The following is a 24538-nucleotide window of genomic DNA, read 5'->3' on the forward strand; positions in this document are numbered from 1 at the left end:
GTCTCACTCTCCTCATGAACTCTGAAAAGCTGCCCGATTGCCCTCACTTATCAACCCCAACATGGGCAAGACCATCTCTCTCTTACAAGTCAGTCTTTCACTCCCCCACCTAATGACCTAGCCTAAGACCCTCTGAACAAATCTGTTCTCACTCTATTTGTGAACTGGGGCGAGTGTAGAAACCGTTCTCGAGTTATGGCTCCGTGTTTGATACCACATCTTCTACTACCTCCAGACTACAAACCAATATATGATAATATCTACAACTGTGAATGTCAAAAATATTATCATTTATTGTTCCTTCATCTCATAAAAACACTAATAATGAAGAAAAATCTCTGAGAACAGAAATGCTTTTAGCATAGTTTTACATCCAGGTGAGCTAAGGGTAGTACTGCACCCAACCACATCTGGATAAATCTTCTATTTTTCCAGATATTAGTCAACTTTTATGGTAACCTTACCCTATAAAATCTCTGGGTAAAACAATCCCTGAGTATTCAGGCTCCTTAGGCCTGATTTCTCTATTTGTTCTAACCGAGTAATTGCCAATATCTTTGCAAAACTCATGTAAAATAACATAATTTTGCCATGGCAACATGTTATAGCCACTTACTTCAGGTAGAAATGCCTTTGCAAGTGCAAGTGAGGTGGTCCTATTCTGACTTATGGGCAGGAAGGGTGTTGAAGTGCAATGACAACCAGATAGAAGACACCTATTTTGAAGTAATATTTAATGGTTCCCTGTCTGTGGTATCTTCAGCCCCTGCAGTCAGTCATGGTCTATGCTGGGAGTCAAGGGATCACTAAGAACAGTGGCTCTTTTCTAACCTGATCTGATTACATTTCTGAATGTCACAGGGGCAAGCACAGAAACAATTTCTTGCTTGGGTACCCAGTGAACCAAGAACTTTGGGCTGTCTGTGGGCATTTATTGATAGATCATGGATTCTTTGTTAAAAACAAAAATATGGACAAAGAAATCTTTTGGATCCCTGTGTGCAGGGGGAGACAAGCAATTGAGAGTGTTTGAATTGAGGAGCAGTACTGGACAGCCTAGGCTCTATGGGCTTAATTCTGTGGGCATAGCCCTGAAGAAATGAGGACAGTTTGCCAAGCACAAAGCTTTGGCTTTCACTTATAAGTGGTGAGTCAGTCATGCAGCAGTAGGGATTCAGAAGGAAAGCTCAGGTCATCATTATACACCATAAATTTGTCCCTTTACTGCCCTGAAACCCCCCTTCCATCAAAATTAACAAAACTTCTCCATCCTTGTGTCTGTTTCCCCCGGGTCCTCATGTGTGGAGTTTCTCATCCTCCTCCATTATTCTTACTTCCTCCCTTGACTGCCTGTCAGGTTTTTGTCCTAGCTACTCCCAAACCCCAGAAATCACTTTCTTTTCAACAGGCCTCACCTTTCTAGTGAAGGAGGGGATGAGAAACATTTCTTCTGTCTTGCCAGAAAATTCACCCCACCTCACAGAAAGAATTGTTAGTAACTTGTTTCTTTCCCTCAGCAACATTCTGTGGGACTCCAGCAGCCACTATGTGTTGACCCTGCCTTTGGTAATTTTCTTTCAAGCAAAAAGATGGGAGCATTTTGACATTAGTCATTCAGAGAAGGGAAATGTTTTTCACACTTCAGTCAAACGCTGGAGGAATGAGACCACCTGGTTGCTTGCTGGGATACAGTATCAGGTGGACTTCAGAATCTGCATCTTAGGAACATTGCCAGAGCAGAGAGTGATAATTCAGCGCAGCCATGTGTGACACCTCTGCTCTGACAGAGGACTTGTATGATTAGATCCTGCAGAAACTGTGTTGCACTCCACAAGTTATAAATCTTAGTCTTCAAAGTGCAACTAATAGGCTCAGTTGTTCTTTGGTCTACACCTTAAGACTGAGTAAATATGTGATCTTACAGTTTCACCAGAAGAAGAAACAAGACCACTTTGGTTTTCCTCCTTTTTTCCTCATAAACCCAGTTACGCAATAGCCAAGAAAAACCACAAAAAGCTTAACTAAGAAAACAAAACAAAACAAAACAAAAGCTTAATTAAACCAAGGTACAAGAAAATAATTACTCACCATGGACATTAAGAGCTTCTTGATTTCCAGGGTAAGGAGTGCTCACCTACAGACAAAGAAATCTATTACAAACTATCCATACACATAACTGATGGAAATGCCTTACATGGTGTGACTGAAAAGCCTGGAGATTTTGCATGCTAGTAAATGTTATAACAATGCTCCAGTTTGTCAAAGTCTGAGTATTAGCTGATCAAGCTTTTTTTTCAGGATTGTGCTCTCTTTAGTAATGCAACATGCTTTCAGCAAGAGGGTAACAACATGCATTTTAGAGGCATCAGCAAATCCTGCTCTCAGTCATGCCAGTCAAGCATCAGAAAACTCATTCTCCAAGAACAATTCTGAATTTACATCACTGCATTTCAAAGCAGGACTTGATTTTTGACTAAGATAACAGACTGTGTTTGTACATTTTTCATCAGACCATGGCTATGCCTACTGCCTGATGTTGACCTATACTCTAGGTGCATTGAGACCACAATTGGGAGGCAGAATTTATTCCAGTCTCTCCCGTCCTGGCATCAGTCACCTGTAGCAGTGGGCATCCTACTTACCTCTACAGCCTATCTTCAAAATAGGGACACTGCAGCAATTAAAATATGGTGCAGTGCTCAGAAAAGGACAGATTTTAGCACTAGCTAGTACTATTTATATGAACCTAAGCAAGGATATGAAAAAAAAAAAATAATTGAAGGTGCTGCATCTGGCTAGTCCTGTAGTATTAGCTCTTATAAGTCTTACTCACATGGATAGCTCCATTAACTTCAGAAGTTCAGTTCACATGAGGAAAACTTGTGGGGTTCAGTCTGTAGCTCTTTCTCAATATTCAATTATGTAGGCATGAACAGCAGACTTCTGATCTATAAACTTGGATAGGTTTAGGAGATTATTCACAAACGTAGGACAAATCTATCCAGCATACTCAGATGCACAAAGAGGTGTTTATAAGTACAGGTTTCTATTACTTGTGCACATAAAAGTTACTGCTTTTATTCAGTTTGTAACCTTCTTGAAAAGTGACATTTTATTATTATTATCTGAAATGCAGCTAAAATAGGCTTGTATTGTTTGAATCATTCCACAGAGAATCATAGGTCAGTTGAAGGTGGAAGGCATCTCTGGAGATTGTCTAGTCCAAAGCAGGATTAGCTACACCAGGGCCTTGTCCAGTCAGGTTTCAGAAGTGAGGCTGACTAATCCATATGTGAATAACATACAAAAATTATATGGTAGTATGGGAAGATTTAAGCGAGGAATTCAAAGAGGTAAAAAGATGGTGCCTATAGGTCGTAGGCCAAAACCACAGAAATGTCAAATTACCATAAAGTAATGTCTATTTATCATCAATTAACAGAAAGATCCATAAGCTGGGATACATCTTCCTTCAGCAGTAAGGCTAGGGTGATGATAACTGTCAATGCATTTAGTATACTGTAAGTCAAGAGCTGCTTCTCTAAAATAAGTGAAACAGAACTGGAATGAAAATTGGAGGAGGGGGCACAATACTATTTTGAGCTATGCTGTCTAACAGAAAAGTAGAGCAGCCATACCGCACACCACACTATTAAGGGGAGGACTGTGGCTGCCAAAAACGATCTTTTCCAAGTACCTAACCCACAACTTAACAGCACAATATAGCCCTAGGGAAAGTACTTCCAGGACTGAACTCTGTTCGCCATTCATTGTAGGGTATAATTTCCATGACACATGAAACAAAACCTGCATCAGGATCCTCTGAAAATATAAAGTCCATCTCCCTTCTTTTGATACTAAGTGTGAAATTGCAAGTCCTTTGAAGGTAATGGGGACTTTGCCATTCCCTTTGGAAAGCAGGGGAAGAGCTTCACCTGCTGCCACTCCCGAGGTAATAAATGCTTATATGAGAATACACATCATTTGAGGGTCAGATAAAGAACATGACCTTTCTTTTCTGATGCATCTTTCATGCCATAATGAAACACATAGCAAGTCTTATTTTGGACAGGAGAATTGAAAACAGCTAAAAACATAACAACATGGAGACAGTTTTTTTATATACATCTGAAAATGTGTGTACATGTATGTATAGACATTAAGCTCCCCAAAGCAACTTGTAACTATGGAAACAGAAGGTGTTAAAAGTATTAGGACAACCAAGTGTTCAAAGTGCTTTAAGCAAAAAGTTCTAGTGTTTCTCGTTCTGTTACATATTTTATATATGACTAATTTTGGGTCTATAAACACTTGAAAATCTGTTATCTTACAGACTAGGTAAAACGCATCTCTGGTGCAAAGCAGAAGGCAGGGGGAGATAAGCTGCAAAGCTACCGTGGTTCCATATACAGCTACTTTGGTTATGTACTGTCATGGCCATGCGTTTTGCTAAAAGCAGGTTCTGTGTGTGACTTACTGGCATCTTGCAATGAGGTCTGGCAGAGACTGGGAAAACTGTCTATTGAAAACAGGAAGGGCAATTATTTTAATGAAGGTAGGTGTAATACAGCAGATAACACACTAAATAGGTCTGCTAGGCATGATGGGACAAAGCCTGGCACCTCTGGAGCAGAGAGCCCAGCTTGGTGCCCAGGAACTCTCACAGGTCTGTCAGCAGGTCCTGCTCTGTGTGTGAGGGACAAAACTCTTACATGACAGTGGCTCTGGTTAACAGATTTTTTCCTATGCATGCAAACAAGGTCACACACTGTAAACGGTGTTGCTTGAAACAAGTTTTGATGTTTCCTTTTGCAAACTGTTCCTAGAGCAGCACATTTCTGTTACAGATGCAGACCAGCAACTGATCTCCAGTTATACTTACTCCTTTGATATAAATTATACGTCCTGGAGGTCCAGGGGGCCCTGGGGGTCCAGGCAAGCCAGGATGGCCCTGTTTAACAGAAAGCAAAAGAAGGAAGATACTAGAAAGATCTTTTCATATACAATACAACTGAGCCTACAGAACAAAGTCCAAGGGACTCAGAGGGTCTTATTTAACCAAGAAGTTTTGTGTTAAATGGTTTGAGGGGACACTGAACATTCACACACTCTAGGAATCTTCTGGACTGCTTCCACTGTGTTATATTTCCAGTGGACATCTGGTAAGGTGAAGACCCCCATGAGAACAAGGACTAGTGATGGTGAGATTTCTCCCAGCTGCTTGTAGAATATTTCACCTGCCCCTTCATCCTGGTTAGGTGCTCTATAACATACCTGACCAGGATATCTGCCATATTGGCCTTCCCCTGACCTTTACCCATAAACATTCAACCTTGTTATTACCATTGTTAAGCTCTAGGCAGTCGAAACACTCCCTAACATGTGGAGTTATCCCACCGCCTCTCCTTCCTTGCCTATCCCTTCTGAAGACTTTATAGCCATCCCTTGCAGCACCCCAGTCACGCGAGGCATCCCACCATGCGTCTGTGATAGCGACTATGTCACAGTTTTCCTGCTGCATGATGACTTCCAGCTCCCTCTGTTTGTTGCCCACGCTTCGGGCACTTGTGTAGGTGCACTGCAGCTGTGGTATCAATCTCGCCTCACACACCGGCATGCTGGCCCCAGACTCATCTCTAGCGAGCCTGGTTTTATCCCCTTCCTGCTTTGAATCTAGTTTAAAGTTCTCTCAATGAGCCCTGCTAGCTCCTGACCTAGGACCCTTTTCCCGCTCTGGGACAGATGACTCCATCTGTTGCCAGCAGGCCTGCTGCCATGTAAACTGACCCATGGTCAAAAAACCCAAAATTCAGCCAGGGACACCAGGCCCCGAGACAGATATTGATCGGTGTGACCTTCCAACCACATGCGCCATCGTTCCCTACAACCAGTGGGACAGAGGAGAGCAATGCTTGTGCTCCTGATCCCTCAGCCAGTCACCCCAAGGCCCTGAGGTCTCTCTCAATCGCCCTCACTCTTCTTGTTGTTTGAGCACCATTGCTGCCCACCCGGAAGACCAGCAATGGGCATTAACCAGAGGGCTGTACCAGAGCAGAGACTTTTCTAGTAACACCCCTGGCACGGGCCCCAGGGAGGCAGCAGACTGCCCTGGGGGGGTGGGCCCCGTTGGCATATCGGGCCCTGCGTTCCTCTCAGCGTGGAGTCACTGATGACACCCACCTTTCTTTTTTTCTTAGCAGAGCTGTTCATGATGCGTGGGGTTGACTGACTCTCCCTGGGCAGCTCCTCCAGCCTGGCCAGACCTTCATTCACATCACCATATTCCCGGCTGTCAGGCTGCAGAGCCGCACACCTGAGGGCAGGGCTCCTGGGGTGGTGGCTCGGTCGGGGGTGATGCCCTGCTGCCCCAGGCAGGGGCTGTTTCCACCCCTACCCATCACTTGTGTCCCCTCCAGCTGCTTGGAGGTGAGTAGGCCAGCACCCTCCGCCTCCAGTGATGTCCTGGTCCATGCATTTGTCTCAGCGATGGCAGAGAGCAGTCCCACTGACCTCTCTCTCCTTTGCAATCTTGGCACTCCTTAGCCTTCCTATGTCCCCTCCAGCTCTGCCACCAAGCTGAGGAGACTTCTCCTCCAGCCACACAAGCATCCCGCCACCCCTGGCAGCAGCGACAGGCTCAGGCGCTCCCTGCAGTGGCCTGGCAGCCATACATCTGTCCATCACCACATGCCTTCTGACACTGGCTTCTGTCCGAGGGGAAAGTGTATCAGTTTCCTCTGGGGGAGCCATGGCCACAACTGCAGTTCATTGCTGCAAGCCGTTAGGGGGATGGCGGTCTCTCCATGTCACCTGTGGTCACCCTCACCCCAGGCCCCAGCCACCCTGGGCCACAGTGGCCACTTGGCAGGGCCTCAACGCGTGTGAGGGTGTCGCTGGGGCACCCCCTCCCTCTGTGGCCACCTCGGGCCTGCAGGCAGCTTCCCACTGCCCCTCAGCACGATGCTCAACCCTGGTGGCAGCAGCAGCCACACAGGGTTTTGAACTGCTGCCTCTGCCCCAGCCCACCCTCGTGGGACCACTTGTATGAGAGCACTTCACAAGAACAGGCCTGCCACACCAGGAGCCTGGGTCACCACTTGTCATGCCGCAGTCACAGGCTGCAGTGGGCACGGGTAGGCTATCATCCGTGCAGTGCTGAAGCAGGCGGCCTCAGTGGGTGTCTCCTCATTAGCGGATCAGATGCCACTTCAGCATGAGGTGTTGAGGTGCTGTCTGTGTGGTGCTAGACAGCTGAGAGCCTATGGCAGTACCGCCACAGCATCGGGGGGGTGGGGGGGGTGGGGGGTGGGGGGGGGTGGGGGGTGGGGGGGGGTGGGGGGTGTGGGGGGGGGTGTGGGTGTGGGTGGGGTGTGTGTGTGTGTGTGTGTGTGTGTGTGTGTGTGGGGGGGGGGGGGGGGGGTGGGGGGTGTGGGGGGGGTGTGGGTGTGGGTGGGGTGTGTGTGTGTGTGTGTGTGTGTGTGTGTGTGTGTGTGTGTGTGTGTGTGTGTGTGTGTGTGTGTGTGTGTGTGTGTGTGTGTGTGCGCGCGCGCGCGCGCGCGCATACTGATGGCCTCTATCATGTGGCCTTTGATGTACAGAAAGGACTGGCGACCCCAGGCCGCTGGCTGTTTGAAGCAGCTACGCTAACAGAGAATCACACATAGAGAGGTTACGCCCGGGAGCTGACACAGCCATGTGGGGCTGCGAGAACCAGATGGGCCCAGAAGTTGACTTTTCCATGATTGTTACCAGATAGGAAAAGTAGCAGAAACATACAATTACTTCTAGACCATTTCAGGTTTTTAGTCCTATCACCATTTTAAAAGTGATCACATAAATCAGACTTTAATTAGGATTTTTTTTCCAGCTAATTGCAAAACATAAGAACTTACGTTAAAGGCTTCACCTCGATCACCTTTCACACCTCTCAGTCCATTCAGTCCTGGGCGTCCCTGAAATAAGTAGAAATAGTGCAGTATGTGTCAGGAGCAAGCTCCTCTGTCTTTATACCACTTGTGAGCATAATACATACTGGACGTCCTGGGAAACCAAGTTCTCCTTTAGGTCCGGTTGGTCCTATTGGTCCCTGGACAAAAAAGAAAATGCAATTATGGAGAATATATGGTACGTATCTTTGAAATACATTTTGATTATTTAGAATAAGATACATAGTTTTATATTTGTGTTAAAAATGAGTCTGTGTTTGTCTACAGAGAACGCACAGAATTTCCTCTCTACTTGGTCTGCTGAGCAATCTCAGAAGCTGAGGCCTGCCTGTAACAGTCACCTCTGGCTTGGAAAAGACTGGGATCTGAAATGAAGTCTGAATTCTTAGGCATTTTTAGGGTGTGCAATTCGAAACTGAGCCACCATGTATCAAAGTAAAATGAAGTGTATCGATCAGTAGGAAAAAGGCAGCTAGTGGTGTATGCTTTGTGCATCTCCTTTTTCTTTGCTTTGTTTTTCTAATTATTTTTGAATCAGGCCCTATGAGGAAATGTCTGTGAATCAGCCTGAGAATTCATACAGTGCCAGGCTTCTACATGCCTCTTACCAGATTGCATATGTGGATTTATAGGGCTGGTGACAGTTGAAACAGAACAGATCCTTCTTTATACAAGAATGACTGACCCATCAGGCTCACAAAGATATGCAAGTGACAGCAAAAAGAAAGGGCAGGCAGATTGCCTGGGAAAAGTGGTCCAGGACTATGGATAATCTATGACTGGGCATTTGCAAGCATGCAACTCCTAGGCAGTCAGCAAGTGATCAACAAAAAGTAGTAAACCTGAGAATACTACAAACTTTAATCTGTTGTCAGCTTCCCGAAACTCAGCAAAACCACAAGAATCTAGACAAGCTCTTTACATATGTGTCAACCTTTCTGGTTTCATTTCCTTTTTTTTAGTCTGGTGAAGCAAGAGATACCCCTTCTTGCATTACTGGTTAAATAATCTCTGTCTATAGATCTCATACAGATACCACTTATAGGTGACAATTGACATGTCTAATCCTGAGAAATCACAGTACTTTCAGTGTTATTACTGCAACACTTTCTATTGCCTACATACCTACAATATAGTGATTAACATAGAACTATGCTGATGGAAGAAAGACACTAGCCATTGCACTGCTCATCACAATTTTGGCACATCACTTTAACGATAACAAATATTTGTTGGCATTGTGACTGCAACTTCAAAGAATAGCTAGCAAACAATCAAAAATGTGAGGAAATCCCCATCTTGCCACTCACTTGCTCTTGATTACTAAGGAAAGTGGAGACTAAGAAGGAAGAAAGCCTGTGGCAGAACTGAGTGTTTTTATTTACAGTCCAGTTCTGTTGCCATGTTACATTTCAGCTCAAGGCACGGAGGGAGCACTGGCAAGTGAAGAACTAGAAAGGTTGCAAGAAATATCCTGATGTTTTATACTTGAATGATTTACATACTCAGAGTTTTGCATCTCACCTGATCAGCAGAACATTGACATGGAAATACCATATAGGTTCAAATACCTGTCTCTTACCACTCTAATTTATGAATTAAACTATTGCCATATTGACAGAATTTTCATTTAACAAAACCTTTTTTGCTTTTTAAAGAGGCAAATATTTATCCTTTTTCAATGAAAAGTGGTGTACATTCATGGCAAATTTATCTGATAATGATGAGGTGATAATCTTAGCATCAAGCTGAAATTCATGGATTATTTATTGTAGTTTTTATCATGCTAAAACCGAAGACTGGATTAGAGATGAAATTCAGAAATGGTTAACACGTGAACATATTGATTCATGCTTCACCATTGTAATCAGAGCTTAAAGCTCGCTAACGGTAGCTGAAACTGTTAGAAGATGGTAGGACCTTTATTAAACTTCTATTTCATTTCCTGTTTAAATGTAATTCCTGCCCACATAATCAAAGCTAATGCTTGTGTCTAAAAAGCAGGCAACAGATTGCTGGTGGACTCTGACAGACGTGAACTTGAATATTGTGCCCCCAAGCTTTCAAAATGATTCAACCCACCCTTCTGTGTTACCATACCCAATAATGGGTTTTGAAAAAAAAAAAAAAAAAAAGAGAAATCCAAAATGTTGTGGGGTATTTTTCTATTTCACTTTCCAGTATTTGAGCCTTTAAAGAATATGCAAATCTGAGCTTTACTGAGCAATGAAGATGATTAGAAACAGATTTTTTTATTAGTTTAAATAAATTGAAGTGTCTGGATCTCATGCTTTAGCTGGGACTTTAAACGAACTTCAGCAATGCAAGGAGCCGACCATGCTGGAGCCACCTTTACTGTTTCTCTGTCAAAGTACCAGCCCACCCATGACAGATGTTAGCAGCTCCCTTGAGACAGAAGGCAGCAGTCACAGCTAGAAGTGCAAGAAGGAAGCAAGGAAGCCACAGGAGACTGCTCACCACAAAAGGAAATTTCATTTACAACAGCAGAGAGTTGATTTGGGAAGACTGACACTGTGGTTCTTACTAAGGGCTCCTATTCACTAGTGTGCAATGGCCTGCTTCACTGGCAGCGAACAGCATCATCAAGCAGGTAAAAAGGATCCTCATCACCCCCGTGGCAGGAGACTGGATTCAGCTTGTCTCTTCTGCTTTTGCTAATAACAGCACTAAGCTTCTGACTATCCCTGGCTCTCATCTGCCAGACCACTACTTCTCTATAGCATCTTCCAAGCTCCTGTGATGCTCTCTTCTGTCCAGCTGAAGTCTTGGAAAGGAGGGGAACAATGAGAAGGGAATGTTTTTTTGGTTCTAGAAACTTGTGTATGAGTTCATTGCACCCTAACAGCACAGAGGAACAGAGTCCCTGGCTACCTCAAAGCTGTTCTTGGGCCAGAGTCTTTGTGCAAAGTGGAACGCAACCATCATAATGAAAACTTTGGTAAGTTATGTTCTCTGAAGTCTGTGTATTTTTGCTGCACAGGTCTCCCACTGACTACAAAGGGATTTTTTTCTATGGAACAACACCAGAATGAATCATCCTCATTAGCAGCGATGATTAAACTGGAGTTCTGCACTATGAAGAGGAACTGGCTGAGCAAAGTCTTGAGACAGGTTCTGTGTGCCAAATTCTCCTGCAGTGTAATCACTCACACCAGTGCTGGCAAGAACTTCCTCTCAATGGCCTTGTCTGCATGCTGAACTATATGAAGCATCTCATGGCAGTACAAAAGGAGAGGTACACACAGAGTTTGGGGCTGGTAGAAAAAGGACACGTCATGAAGAATGCACAGCAACAGGATGAGAGGCAACAAACACAAGCTAGAACATGAGAAATTCCAAATAGATATAAGGAAAACCTTTTTTACTCTGAAGGTTGTCAAATACTGGGATGTGCTGCCCAGAGAGGCTGTGGAATTTTGATCCTAAGAAATGCTGGGCAAGTCCCTGAGCTAAACAGGCCTGCTTTGGGTGGTAGTATGGACTAGATGATCTCTGAAGTTCACTTCCATTCTAAATTATTCTATGAATCTACTTCATAGTGAAAGGATAGACTCATCTTGCAGTTATACAAGGAGGAGAAAAGGAACTCCCCTTCTGGTAAGTTAGGATATCCCCCTTAAGGTATTCTGATACATGGTAATTAAGAAAGCAGTTACTCAGCACACCCAGTTAGCCCTTTTAAAGACCACAGAAACTGATGGCAAAATCTCCTACACACCCTGGTGTGCAGAAATGACATCACCTAGTAATATTCACTTAGATACAACAGAGACCAGGCTACATCAAAAGCAGAAGCAAAGACACACTCAATATCCTTGAACTTTGGAATACTAGACTAGAAGGATTAATTTCTGCTCTGACCCTACTGAGTCTGGGCAACTGTTCTTATTTCATAACTAATTTATTGTGCTTTCATACAACACCCAGTCAAAAATATCAAGCAAGGTACCTGGAAGAAGGCATCTAAATCCTGATTTCGGTAAATGGTCTGACTCTACTGCCTGATTTGCAGCTTCCTCAGAATCCAAGGCAGTTGCAAATTGTTGGCACCAACACAAATTGAGCCTGATGTAGTCAGTTGTTTCAATGTAAATCATAGAAATAGAGAATAGTTTAGATGGGAAGGTGCAGAAGAATGGCTGCAGAAGCATGGCTTTAGAATCTCTGAAGATCTGCACAGTCCAGGCCTGGTATTAGAATAGGCCTGTAATGAGAATTGTACTGAAGTTGCTGTGCTGAAGTTAACAAGAAAGGCAGCCTTGAGCTATTCTTCAATCCTGAGACCAAGTAATTATGTTGTGCCAACAGGCCGTGGCTGTAACAAGCTACAGCTGCTGGGAAAGCAGGTGCAGGGCCAAGCAAGATAGGGACCGGTATGGGAAAATAGGGAGTAACAAACTACAAGGCTGAAGCACAGCAACACAATTAGCTACATGGATAGAATGCTTATTTTAGTCATGATAATTAGGGGTGTGAGAACCATGCGCGTTGAGAGACTACTAACCAATTATATTTCTGCTTTATGAATATGCATGTGTATCGGTTCTATATAAGTAGTGTTAGAAACTAATAAAGCTGAGCAAGATGCATAACTCATATTGAGCGTCTTCTTGACTCCGGCGAGCCCTTCTTCCAACAATTGGCACCCGAACGATGGGAAAGCTGGTAATTGCTGGAAAAACTCTGCCTTTGCATCGCGACGGTGGGCTTTGCAAAGTTGAGAGTCACTCTGAAGAGTTCGAGCAGGAAGACGTCCGTAAGGAGTAAAGGCGTCTGAATCCGGCATTGACGTTGTGCGCGGACCTGCACCGGTAAGACCGTTTTTCCCTCGGTAATGGAAAGGGAAGCGGCACTCACGCTATTAACTGATATTCTTGCTAAGTGAGAGGCTAGCGTGAGCACTAAGAAGTTCCATGAGCTCTGTAGGTGGGCGGCTGAACACGGACACTTAAAAGACCCGCAATTGCTGTTTAGTGTGACTGAGTGGCGAGAGGTCGGGGATTCCCTTTGCGATGCGATCCTTAGCGGCAGCAAGTCGGCCAAGGACTTGGGGACTGCCTGCCGGGAGGTCATAAACCATTTATGATCCCTGGTTGCGGAGAAAAAAATGGCTGTGGCTGCCTCAGACCTCCTCGGTCGGGAAACCAAGTCGCAGTCTACCCGATTATTTGGTCTAGGCGCTCCGTCTGCAAAAGGCACAATTGTGCCCATTAAAAAATCTGCGACCGAGCTGTTAAACCCGACACCATCTCCAGAGAGTGGCGCCGCATCGGGTGCTCTGCGCCACCCTGAAAGCTACCGAGAGCAGCCCCCCCTGTTAGATGAGGACGAGGGTACTACGGCGGGTCTGAGTGCGCCTCTGAATGAGAACGCGGAGTCTGATAAAGAAAATGAACCACATGCACCTGCCCTGATCCCCCGTCCCCGAACCAAACCCTCTGACCGGACCCTAAACCGCTTGCAGCAGCAATTGAACAAATGCCATCTGCCTACTGCTGGTCGTGATGTTCAGATCCTGACCCAGGAAGGTGTTATCCTCCACCCTGCCGCTCCCCAAAGTCGTTGGTCTGGGGTTGTAAGAGACGCTATATTGGAGGGAGAGTGGGAAGCTGCTTCTGCTGTTGCTTGTCCAGTGCAGACTACTGCTTTACCTGCTGGTTCAGCAGCCGCTGTGTGGAAACCTTTTGATTGGAAATTTATGCAGCAGCTGCGACAAGCCATTACACGATATGGATTACAATCTGAACCAGTCAAACACTTGTTGACTTATTTGTTTGACTCTGAAATCATGACACCCAGTGACTGTACTTCGCTAGCCAGATTGCTTCTTACACCAGCACAGTTCCCCGTGCCCCGCCAGCGTGCTGTGCCCCGCGGCTCCCCCCGCTCACCCGCCCACCCACTGCCACAGATCCCCCCAGCTGCTGGCGAAAAGGGGAGTCCAGAGTTCGGTGTGGAGCTGCAGATCGCACCCCCGCCGGTGGTAAGACCGCGTAGAGTAAATCGCAGCAGGACTCTACGCTAAATTCCTCTCTGTGAGGGGGGGGGGGCACTATGGAAGGCCGTGATGAGTAAATCGCAGCAGGGCTTCTCTGCGCTGATATCCTTCTGTGAAAGGGGAGAGCTCTGAGAAGACCACGATGGAATTAGACGCGGCAATTAAACTGTTAACTGGCATCCTCCTTAAGAGAGGGGAGGGTGTTACAGAGACAAAAGTGGAGACCTTAGTTCGCTGGGCATGAAAAAAGAATAAGATCCCTGAGCCTGCGTTATTGTTTAGTATTGCAGAATGGAGAGAAGTGGGAAATTGCCTCTGGGATGGCAGTCGATAGTTAACACTCTGGAAATTATGAAAGCAAAAAAAAAAAAAAAAGTAGCAGTGGCAGCCATAGAAGCGTTGGGGAGAGATGTGTAGAAAAGCCGGTGGAGCAGAAGGGTGATTCACCTAAGCCTTCTCTCTTGGTTACACTTTTCGGAGTTGGGCATACTCGTCCTATGAAGGGTATGTCCGCCCCTGCGTGTTCGACAGTGCCGGAGCTTTTAGATAAGACAGCAGACAAACCAAAAGTTCTTCCTCATCCTGAAACATCATTGGACAGGTTTGAGGAAGAAGGCGGGGAGAAACCTTGTGATAACAATACAGAGAAATCCTTACAGGAGGTAATAGATAAATTAAGAAACCTGGTAAAGCGAGTTAAAATGAACCTGCCTACTACTTCAATACCTGTAATTCCTCCAGTTAGCCCAACTACCCCACCAACGCTGAACTCAAGAAAAGATCCAATTCTACAGTGTTGGTCTGGTGTTACTCGTGATGCTGTTTTGGAGGGAGAATGGCAGGTGACCAGCTCGTTATCTTGTCCAGTACTGATTAATAATCTTGATGCACATAACTGGGACATGATTTATGGAAGGTTAATGATCAGATTTTAGTGACGGGAGTGTTGCAACCTGCTCTTCCACCTTTTATGATGATCCCACAGATCTGGCAAATTGTTGTGATGGACTTGAAAGACTGTTCTGTCTTTTTCACGATTCCCTTACACCCTGATGACACACAAAGAGACTCAGTAATAATGATTTGCAACCGTTCCGATCCTGGTTGCATGGCACCGAAGCCAACAGTCCTCAAACTTGTTCACCAGAACAGCGGGCTGCCCTGAAAGTTGTGTCCCGCAAGATTCAGACTGGCTGGTGTGGTCACCGAATGGCAAATCATCAGTTATCTTTTTTGGTTTGTAACGTTGCCACTTCACCTTTTGCCCTTATTTTGCAAAGGCAAAAGAAAAAGGGGGAAAATACGGTGATCATTTTAGAGTGGTTGTTTTTGCCATTGCAACCCAGACATCGTATTTTAAGTCGCCCTGAAGCAGTAGCGGCCTTGGTGAGAAAAAGAAGAGACAGGATTGTTGAAACTGATGGGACTGAACCAGCAGATATCAGTATTCCAGTCCGTGGTGATGATTATGAATGGCTTCTGAGACATTCAACAGCCATACAGGAAGCCTTGATGGGCTATACAGGTGTTGTACACAACAACCAGCCAAAAGGACCTCTCTGGAAGATGATAGAACATTATCAGTGGATTGCGAGACCGTTACACTCAAAAAGACCAGCTGACGGGCCAACAGTGTTTACAGATGCAGGACAAAAGATGAAGAAGGCTGCGTGTGTTTGGCAATCCAATAATCAGTGGCAGAAACACGTGATCACCGGTGAACCACGGGTCAACCTTCAAACCTTAGAACTGAAAGCAGTTGTTGAAAGGGCAAACTGTACCCTGAAGGATTATCTTCAGAGACAGAAAGTATCGCAGGACATAGACATAACTAAACGGTTGACTAAGGTGTTGTTTACCTTAAACTCTCTCTCCCTTACGGAGGATAGAGAGGGACCACCTGTTGTTATACATCACCAAACAGCACGAGGGAACCAAACAACTACAGGTCCTGGTTTGAATGTTCTGTATAAAAATATGGCTTGAGGTGTATGGGAAGGACCTAATCCAGTGTTATTTATCGGTAGAGGTTATTTTTGTATCTCCACAGATAAAGGACCTATATGGGTCCCTAGCAAGTTTGTGCGACCTGTATGTCAAGATCAGAAGACAGAAGAGAAGACTCAGAGCGAGCAGACAGAATAAACTGTCTATGTTGTAAGGGATGTAACCCGTGGGTATTGTGCCGATGTATGCTATGTGGGGTAAAACGGTTCTGTAAGCCAAAGCTTAAATGTAAATGCTGTAAAGAGTGTATGTGTTTGATTAGTAACTGGGCATGAAACAAGAGAAAGCATACGACTAGTGTAATACCATGCTGATTGGAGACAGTATACATCATCAGAATCTGTGAAAGCACAGAGTTTTGGGGTGGAATTAAAAAAAAAAAAAGGTGGAAATTGTAGGACTAAACATGTTTAAGTGGTGGACTTGGTTTACGGTCTTTATGAATTTTTTACCCATTGGCCAAAGTATTTTTGACATCTTGCCTAGAACAAACATATGGGTGACATGGGCAAATATCATGGGGGTAACAGACTTTTGTTTACGTTTGCAGCAAGCAGACAACCCCTTCAGAACTTGTTTAATTGGTATTCCCCTGCAAGAGAGTGAAACAAATTTTGATGGTTTTTTGAAATGTTAAAACAGTGGATCTGACTTCCAATCAGAATGGTACACATATGAGTCCGAACGGGCAATTTGTTTGGCCTTCTATGCGTAATGCAGCGTGGCAGAAAATGGTTATTGAGAATTTGAATCGACCATATCATTTGCCATTGCAGGAGTTAGACCTATTAGGTAGCATTACGCCCGTTAAATACGTTAATGTGACTGCAACGGGAATGCCAGAATGCGAGGACACGGTACCACCACTTCAAGCTCTAAATGGCACTGGAGTAATTTGGTTTGGTGAACCGTGGCGACTGTGGCTAGCACGTCAGGGTGAATGGGAGTTCGATACAAGGTTTCAAAATTTAACCGGTTCACCTAATTGGGGTGAACTGAAAGCTGGAGGCTTACATGTAAATGTATCAGGGGGCTATCAGTTGCCACGGGGAGTCTTTTTGATGTGTGGAGACAGAGCATGGCCAGGGATTCCTTTGAATCCTGTCGGTGGACCATGTTATTTAGGGCGTTTAACTTTGTTTGCTCCACGTATGAAAGACTTATTGAAAATGACTCCACAATTTCATAGATCACGGAGGGCACTGCGCACCTTTGATGAAACATGTAATGACCGAGTCGATCTGCAGTCTGCAACAACAAATGTCTTAGCCTCCATATTTATGCCAGGAGTAATGACTGCATTAAACGCTAAGAATATACGAAGGTTAGCGTGTTGGGGAGAGAAGCAATTTAATCTTACATCACAGATTTTAAGTTTGTTATCGCTTGACATAGTGTTAGGCATGCTACATTACAAAATAGAGCTGCAGTAGATTTTTTGTTATTAGCACATGGACACGGTTGTGAGGATTTTGAAGGGATGTGTTGTGTGAACCTTTCCAATCATTCCATATCTATCCACAAGAAGTTGTCACAACTGCAGGGAAACATGAATCATATTCTTGTTGATGATAATCCCTTTGATGAATGGTTGAGAGGATTGGGCATAACAGGTTGGTTAAAGACGTTATTGATGGAAGGAATACACTTTGTTGTAATCATTACTGTAATGCTTTTAGTTTTTAGCTGTGTTTTTTCTTGTTTAAAGAGAGTAGTTTTTAACATAACCAACCAGGCCTGGCTTGTGCAAAAGAAAAAAGGGGGAATTGCAGAAGAATGGCTGCAGAAGCGTGGCCTTAGAATCTCTGAAGATCTGCACAATCCAGGCCTGGTATTAGAATAGGCCTGTAATCAGAATTGTACTGAAGTTGCTGTGCTGAAGTTAACAAGAAAGGCAGCCTTGAGCTATTCTTCAATCCTGAGACCAAGTAATTATGTTGTGCCAACAGGCCGTGGCTGTAACAAGCTACAGCTGCTGGGAAAGCAGGTGCAGGGCCAAGCAAGATAGGGACCGTTATGGGAAAATAGGGAGTAACAAACTACAAGGCTGAAGCACAGCAACACAATTAGCTACATGGATAGAATGCTTATTTTAGTCATGATAATTAGGGGTGTGAGAACCATGCGCGTTGAGAGACTACTAACCAATTATATTTCTGCTTTATGAATATGCATGTGTATCGGTTCTATGTAAGTAGTGTTAGAAACTAATAAAGCTGAGCAAGATGCATAACTCATATTGAGCATCTTCTTGACTCCGGCGAGCCCTTCTTCCAACAGGAAGGGACCTTTAGAGATCATCTAGTACAACCCTTTGCTCAAAGCGAAACAAACTTCCAAATCAGGTCATGCCGCCAGCATCTTGTTCCACAATCTGCCATCTCTCTGAGCACCTGTTTCTGGGTTTAACCACTTTTATTGTGAACTTTTTTCTTTACATCCAATTGGAATTTCCCTTGCTGGAACTCGTATCATTGCACTTGTCTTTTTCCTGGGCACCTCTGAGAAGGACCTGACTTAATCTATTCTATAACTCCCTTTCAGGCAGCAGCAGGGAGCAATTAGAGCTCCTCTCAGCCTTTTATCTTCAGGGATAAACAAAACCAGTTCACTCAGACTCATAAGTTATGTAAATTTCTAGCTCTGATATTTCACTGTCTGTTTAGATAGTAACAGATACATTTGTGCTACCAGAATTTAAATCCTGATCAAGTCAGTAGGTTGCAGCACCACATATTTAACAACCACATTATTTTCTGAAGGGCATTGATCATCCTGAAGCATGAATACTCCTTATCATCCCTACTTTGAAGGAATGAAAATCTAAACCAAACTACCTTTACATTTACAATTATCTGCAACACCAAAGCAAAATAAAAAAAAGAATCCACTCATCTTTGGAAATGTCTCACCATTGGTCCCACTGGTCCCACCACTCCAGCTTCACCCTGTTGAGGACAGACACGCATAGAGCAATGATGAGAACTTCTGCAATATCTAGCAGAGGTGGGTAGTAACAAGGTCACCAAACATTCTGGAGGAACACAACAGCTTATTAGCTCACCTTCTCCCCTTTTCTTCCTAATAGTTCAGTTAAAGATCCATCAGCAGTGATGATAGCTCCTGGTTCTCCCTTTTCACCCTGCAATTGTAAAAGTAATTTTATGGTGTTTACAAAGCATTTCTCAATGAATCAGAAGAAGAGGAAGCAGCATTACTGCTATTTGAAGCATGACATATTAGTCATACTGTGATATTAAACATGAAGTGGTATCAATGTAAGCTGAAGCTTGATTCTGGGGAAGAAAAGGGCTGATCTTTCTTAAATCATAATGAAGTACACTAAAAATATCCTGCTTCTGTAAATCTCCCTGAGATTAATAAGTAATTATTTTTTTAAAAAAAAAGACTTTTAATTGCTCTGCATAAAGTAACTATGTGAAATATGCTGTATTCACAAGAGATCTCTGCCAAAGGTGGACAGGCAACTGGTGTCTTCTTGTGTACCATCAGCTTAGATACTGGTCAGGAAATCCTGCTGGAAACGTAAAAACTTGACAGAACACTAAATGTCCTGATTTTTCTACCAGGAAAGCATGAATCGTTCTCTCTCTATGTCTGGCATGATCCAGCCTCATTACCTTTAATGCAGGCCAATTCCCAGCATTCAAATTATGACCCTCTGCATTCCAGTTCTTCAAGGGGTAATTCCATTGAATAATGGCACCACAACCAGGAATATCATTCCCCGAGTGCTGGCACATGGTTCCCACTCTGGATCTTTCAGCTGTAACATTCCTCCTAGCTCAGGCAGCTTAGTACAATAGCTTTCCCAAGATCTCTAATGGAAGAAATATGGCTTGAAATGAACAACTGCACTGCTGATTAAAGTGATGGTCCAGGTCAGAGCACCACCACTGAGCAGGAAGTGCTGTAACTCTGCAGGTTCTTAAATCTTTGGAGGATACTTTGGGGTCTCCCTAAGGCTTGACTTCTCTGACTATCTTCCATGAGATTTTATGGACCAGAGGCTGCAACAGAACCATCTCATGATTCTTAAAGCAAAATGATCCTAGGTGTCTATGCAGCTTCATTGTGGTTGCCAACGTCATCACTCATGAGCATAATCTGGTGTTTGTGCCTCAGAAATAACCTCAGAAAAATCACTGTTGCTGGTGAGTACAGAATATAATGTATTCAAAGTTTTGAGTTCCTTCCAGTGAGGACAGCGGAAGCCACCTCCCTCAGTAAACACTCTTACCCACCCACCCACCCCACCTCAAATCAGAAACAATCCAACTGGTTTTAAGGTTGAGCTTGATCATTTTATGGGCTCAATGAAAGAACAGGAATCCTTATGACAAAAAGGGACCAGTATTTCCAGCCTGACATGTTTCTGTCTGAGCAATGAAGATGCTGTTCATCTACAATCCCATTTCAAACTATAATTGACCATTTCCAAGCCTTCCTATTGCTTTTGAGAAAGTGAGGTCAGCTACTTACAAAGAATAAGCAAGAAGTGGTTTTGGTTTTCTTTTTGTTATAACTAAGATCGTAATAACTTAGATGTTCCTCTCCCCTGCTTCCTGCAGGTGGGTGAGAAAGGGCAGAAAACCAGAAAAAGAGCTGCAACATTTACAAAATAGCCATCAGTCCTTAGTCTCCTCTCAACAGCAATACTGTTGTGCAGCAATAAGAGAAGGGATTCTAAGCACTACCCAAGTCTTAAACTTTATTTGGGAATGGAAAACTGCAGTTTTCATTCTGTAGACAAAGTCCTCTGTGCCAAAGAAGGAAGAAAAGATGAATCATGGTTTTTATTTGGCCTTTTGGTTAGGATCCCAGGGTGTCAGCACAGACTATCAACTTGCAAGAAGAGGCCACCTCGTGTTTAATGTTCATGCAAACTTACTCTGCCAAGCACATACTGCACTGCAGAATTTCAGCACAGGGGCAGGAATGTTAGCTCTCAGTGGCATTATATCAAGGTATTTTGTTTAGCACTCTTCCAATTTCCACTTGGTAAATATTTCACATGTACTTATTAACATCCCAACCCCTAGTAAAATTAGAATTATTAACATTTTAATGCTGCTAAGTATCTGTCATCTAATACATTTTGCAGCATGTACTCTTCCCTTCACATTTTCTCTTACCCGTTGTCCTTTGGGTCCTTGTGATCCAGGCAAACCAGTATCACCTTTGGGTCCCCGAGGGCCCTAGGCAAAAAACAAGTACATAAATCCATGGTGAGATCTGCTATGAATGTGGAGCTGGCCATTTTACCAAGTGTCATTTTCAATAACTGGAAAATTTGAACTTGAATCACTCTGGTTGCAATCTAAGAATTCTAACAGGACTAAATTGCTGCCTGAATCAAAGTATTCCCTAAAACAAATTTCATATAAGGAGAATGTGTTAAAAAGAACAAAACAAAAAAACTCTGATGTCTGTCATAGTGTAGATGATATATACATTCACAAAGAGAAATATGCAAACAATAATAATAGTGGAAATTCATCCCAAAATTCTCTATTTCCTCCCTACTCTATTCTCTCTTCCTCCACGATGATTCAGCCAGACTGATTTTCAACAGAATTTCTGAAGCTATATTTTTAACAGTACTTAAAAAAATATCATTATCTGAAATAGAGATTGCATGTTTGAAAATAAGATAATTTCTGCATCTGTTTTATGGTGAAAGCATTCGACTCAGATCAGATTTTGTTTCATGATCTTCCATTATAAGTGCATTCAGAAGCATTTTTTTTACCCACCAAGAACTAAATTAAAGCCTACATTTCTGCACTAGTGAAGAGGTAAAGAAAAAGACCTGAAATAAGGAAAAGAATGGTATTTTTATGTCTGTAGAAATTCTGTAAATGGCAGAGAGACTAAGAATTCATTGTGTAACTTTATAAATGTTAATAGCTCTTTTTTCAAACTAAAAGTCTTTTTAGGTAGGTTTTTTCCCCTTTCTTTGGCTTTCTGTGCAGTCCACAATACCCAGGACTTAGTAAACAACCTTCCATAGAATTCTGGGCAATTTTCCAGCTTTTTGGCAACATCATTTTTCAGTTTTCTCTTCAGTTATTCTCAGGCAATAGACAAAGGATCCTGAGACTGTATGTACACATCTGAACTGTAAAACAATCATAACAAGGGAAAATAATTCTATAACATTATATAGAATAAAAAAATAATAGTATAAACAATACTGTCTGAAGTCACAAGTCAGATAGTGTTTATATGTTGTGGCAGTCTTAGCACAAGGCACTTAAACGGGTCATAGTATAAGGCACCTTTTGATACTACGGCTGTGCAATGCTTACATGGTGGCACTTGTCTGTTAGTATAAAAATAATGCTTCCTAAAGGATAAAATCAAAAGGGTACACCTTACAGGGCTTTATTGTACTTTTGTAGTGGTGACAATAAAAGCCTAAAGAATAATACAATTGCACATACATATGAAGATAACTCCCAGAAGACCATTTGTTCCATTTGTTTCTCCTAAATGGCACAGGTCTTTTCCTCAGGTAGTCGTTTTTCATCAACTACATTTAGATTTAAACTACAGAACTGATTCCAAGATAAGCAGAAATATGAGATGTGCATATCATGGCATACTTCATTTCCAGCAGAGTTAATTTCTGCCGTAGCTGTTGATTCCAGCAAGACCTACAGTCTCCCATATGAAAATGTATTAGACTTTGTGTAAATTCTGTACAATATAAGATTTTAAAATATTAAATTATATTGAAAAATACTTAGTTAAATCCAAGGAACATAATACTTACAGGAAATCCTGGTAGACCTGGCTTGCCATCTGGCCCCTACAAAATGCAAAAAACCCCACTCCCTTAAAAAAACACATTACAGACTTGCAAAACAGAGCATGCATCCCTTCTTCCCCATTCACTGACAGATATCGTAAACACTTATTTTGGGACAGTTGTATTAATAAAAAAACATGGGTTTTTTTCAAACTATGGCTATGTAGAGTGAAATTCTGCTATCAGGTACACACATTCTGGTCTTCCTGGTTTCATCAGGCATTGAATGTGAGGGAGAGAACTGTGCTCACAAACAAGAAAACAGGTAAAATACACAAACAACAGTCCACAAATGAAACTAGCTCTGAAGCCAGATGCTGTGTTTGGGGGGGATTAAAATTTTACAAAGTGCAATATATTGTAGACTTTCAGGCAAGTTTGAATAGACTCCACAGCCTGGAAAAGGCAGATTTCTCTTTGGATCCAGTCCTAGGAATTTGAAATCATTACCAAGAATCATTTAGAATTTCAAATATTTAATTGAATTTTCAACATTTAACTGAAGTTTCACATCTGTTGCTCTCAGAATTTCCAGCTTTTCATCCACAGCTATAATTGATGTGAGAATAGTGTTCCTAGTTGTAGTCTCAAGCAGAACTGAGCAAAATACTTTATCCCAACATTTTACCATTTGAAAAACAACAATAGAAAAAAATGGAATACATGCTATTTAAATCTTGGTCCCTATTTTTGCATCAGTTCCACATTTCTGTCATTCAAAGCATATAGCTCAGATTCAAAGCTAAGCCAGTTCCTTTCTTCCAAACATATGCGTAAAAGCAATTAATTCACACAGAACTCAGTTCTGCCCTGAAGTGCTTCCACAGAGCTTTGTGCTGAAGTTAGTAGGCACACAATTCTAAAGCACAGGAAACTCAGCTCTAGCTGATACTCAAAAGGAGACACAGAAGATAGATCAAATCTGAAGACATAATAAAGCAGCATATACTCACTGGAGGCCCAAGCAGTCCTTTAATTCCAGTAAAGTTAAAAATTCCCTCTGTATCATTGAGCAGTAGCTAAAAAAGTGGTTAAGGAATGGGTTATTTCAAATACCAAATTAATTATCTAGGGCACACATACAATTTTAGGAATGTATAGACAGTTAAAGCATCTCTTTGTAACTATGGGGAGAAAAACACAAATAAGGCCATAGCGAAGGCTCCCTACTTCTAGTTTTTGTTATACATTTGGAATAACAAAACCTAGAATTCGTTTTACATTTATTATGTAAGGATCTTGTAATGCTTTCAAAACTTTAATTAACTAAATTTCATTTTTAATTTGAAAACTATGACACCAAATGTTGCAGCCTGAAGTCATTTCTCTTCAGTAAGATAAAGATCAAAATGAAGGTTTTATATTCCAATATGTCACTGGCATTCTAAGATGGTGAATCTGACCACACTCATCCTGTTGTAGAGTTGAAGTTGTAATTATGTTCTGGACGTGTCTGCATCACACTATGCAGCGCGGCCTTGCAGTGATTCCTAAGTTAGTTCTGATCATGCTGCTGTGCCTGCAGTCAGTGGAACTGGCTGGGACCCCCTAAACAGTATAGTCACTTGCATGTGGAGCAGCACCTAAGCTAATCAGCTCCCAGGCTCAAGAAGCCTGAACCAAGCAGTGCAATAGCAATGCTGCTGTACTGCCTCCTAGCCTGAATTAGTGACCTCAGCATTTCCTTGGGCATCTCTGCATAATTTGATCACAGAATCAGAATAATGAAGG

General features: G+C 42.9%; 1 protein-coding gene across 8 annotated transcripts in view; it reads right to left on the reverse strand.

Annotated features, from left to right (window-relative positions):
• Positions 1 to 24538, reverse strand: part of LOC102055209 (collagen alpha-1(XV) chain) — a 129791-nt gene that overhangs the window by 20330 nt on the left and 84923 nt on the right. For all 8 annotated transcript variants that reach the window (XM_055705364.1, XM_055705363.1, XM_055705362.1 and 5 more), the window contains exons 22-31: positions 23761 to 23826; positions 22772 to 22807; positions 21129 to 21191; positions 19037 to 19114; positions 18885 to 18920; positions 8033 to 8086; positions 7893 to 7952; positions 4883 to 4951; positions 4478 to 4519; positions 2089 to 2134 (exon numbers count right to left, since the gene is read on the reverse strand). In XM_055705364.1, the coding sequence (XP_055561339.1) occupies positions 2089 to 2134; positions 4478 to 4519; positions 4883 to 4951; positions 7893 to 7952; positions 8033 to 8086; positions 18885 to 18920; positions 19037 to 19114; positions 21129 to 21191; positions 22772 to 22807; positions 23761 to 23826 (550 nt within the window). The remainder of the gene's footprint in view (positions 1 to 2088; positions 2135 to 4477; positions 4520 to 4882; positions 4952 to 7892; positions 7953 to 8032; positions 8087 to 18884; positions 18921 to 19036; positions 19115 to 21128; positions 21192 to 22771; positions 22808 to 23760; positions 23827 to 24538) is intronic.

Source organism: Falco cherrug, chromosome 3 (assembly GCF_023634085.1).
Source record: "Falco cherrug isolate bFalChe1 chromosome 3, bFalChe1.pri, whole genome shotgun sequence".
NCBI classification, from domain to species: domain Eukaryota; kingdom Metazoa; phylum Chordata; class Aves; order Falconiformes; family Falconidae; genus Falco; species Falco cherrug.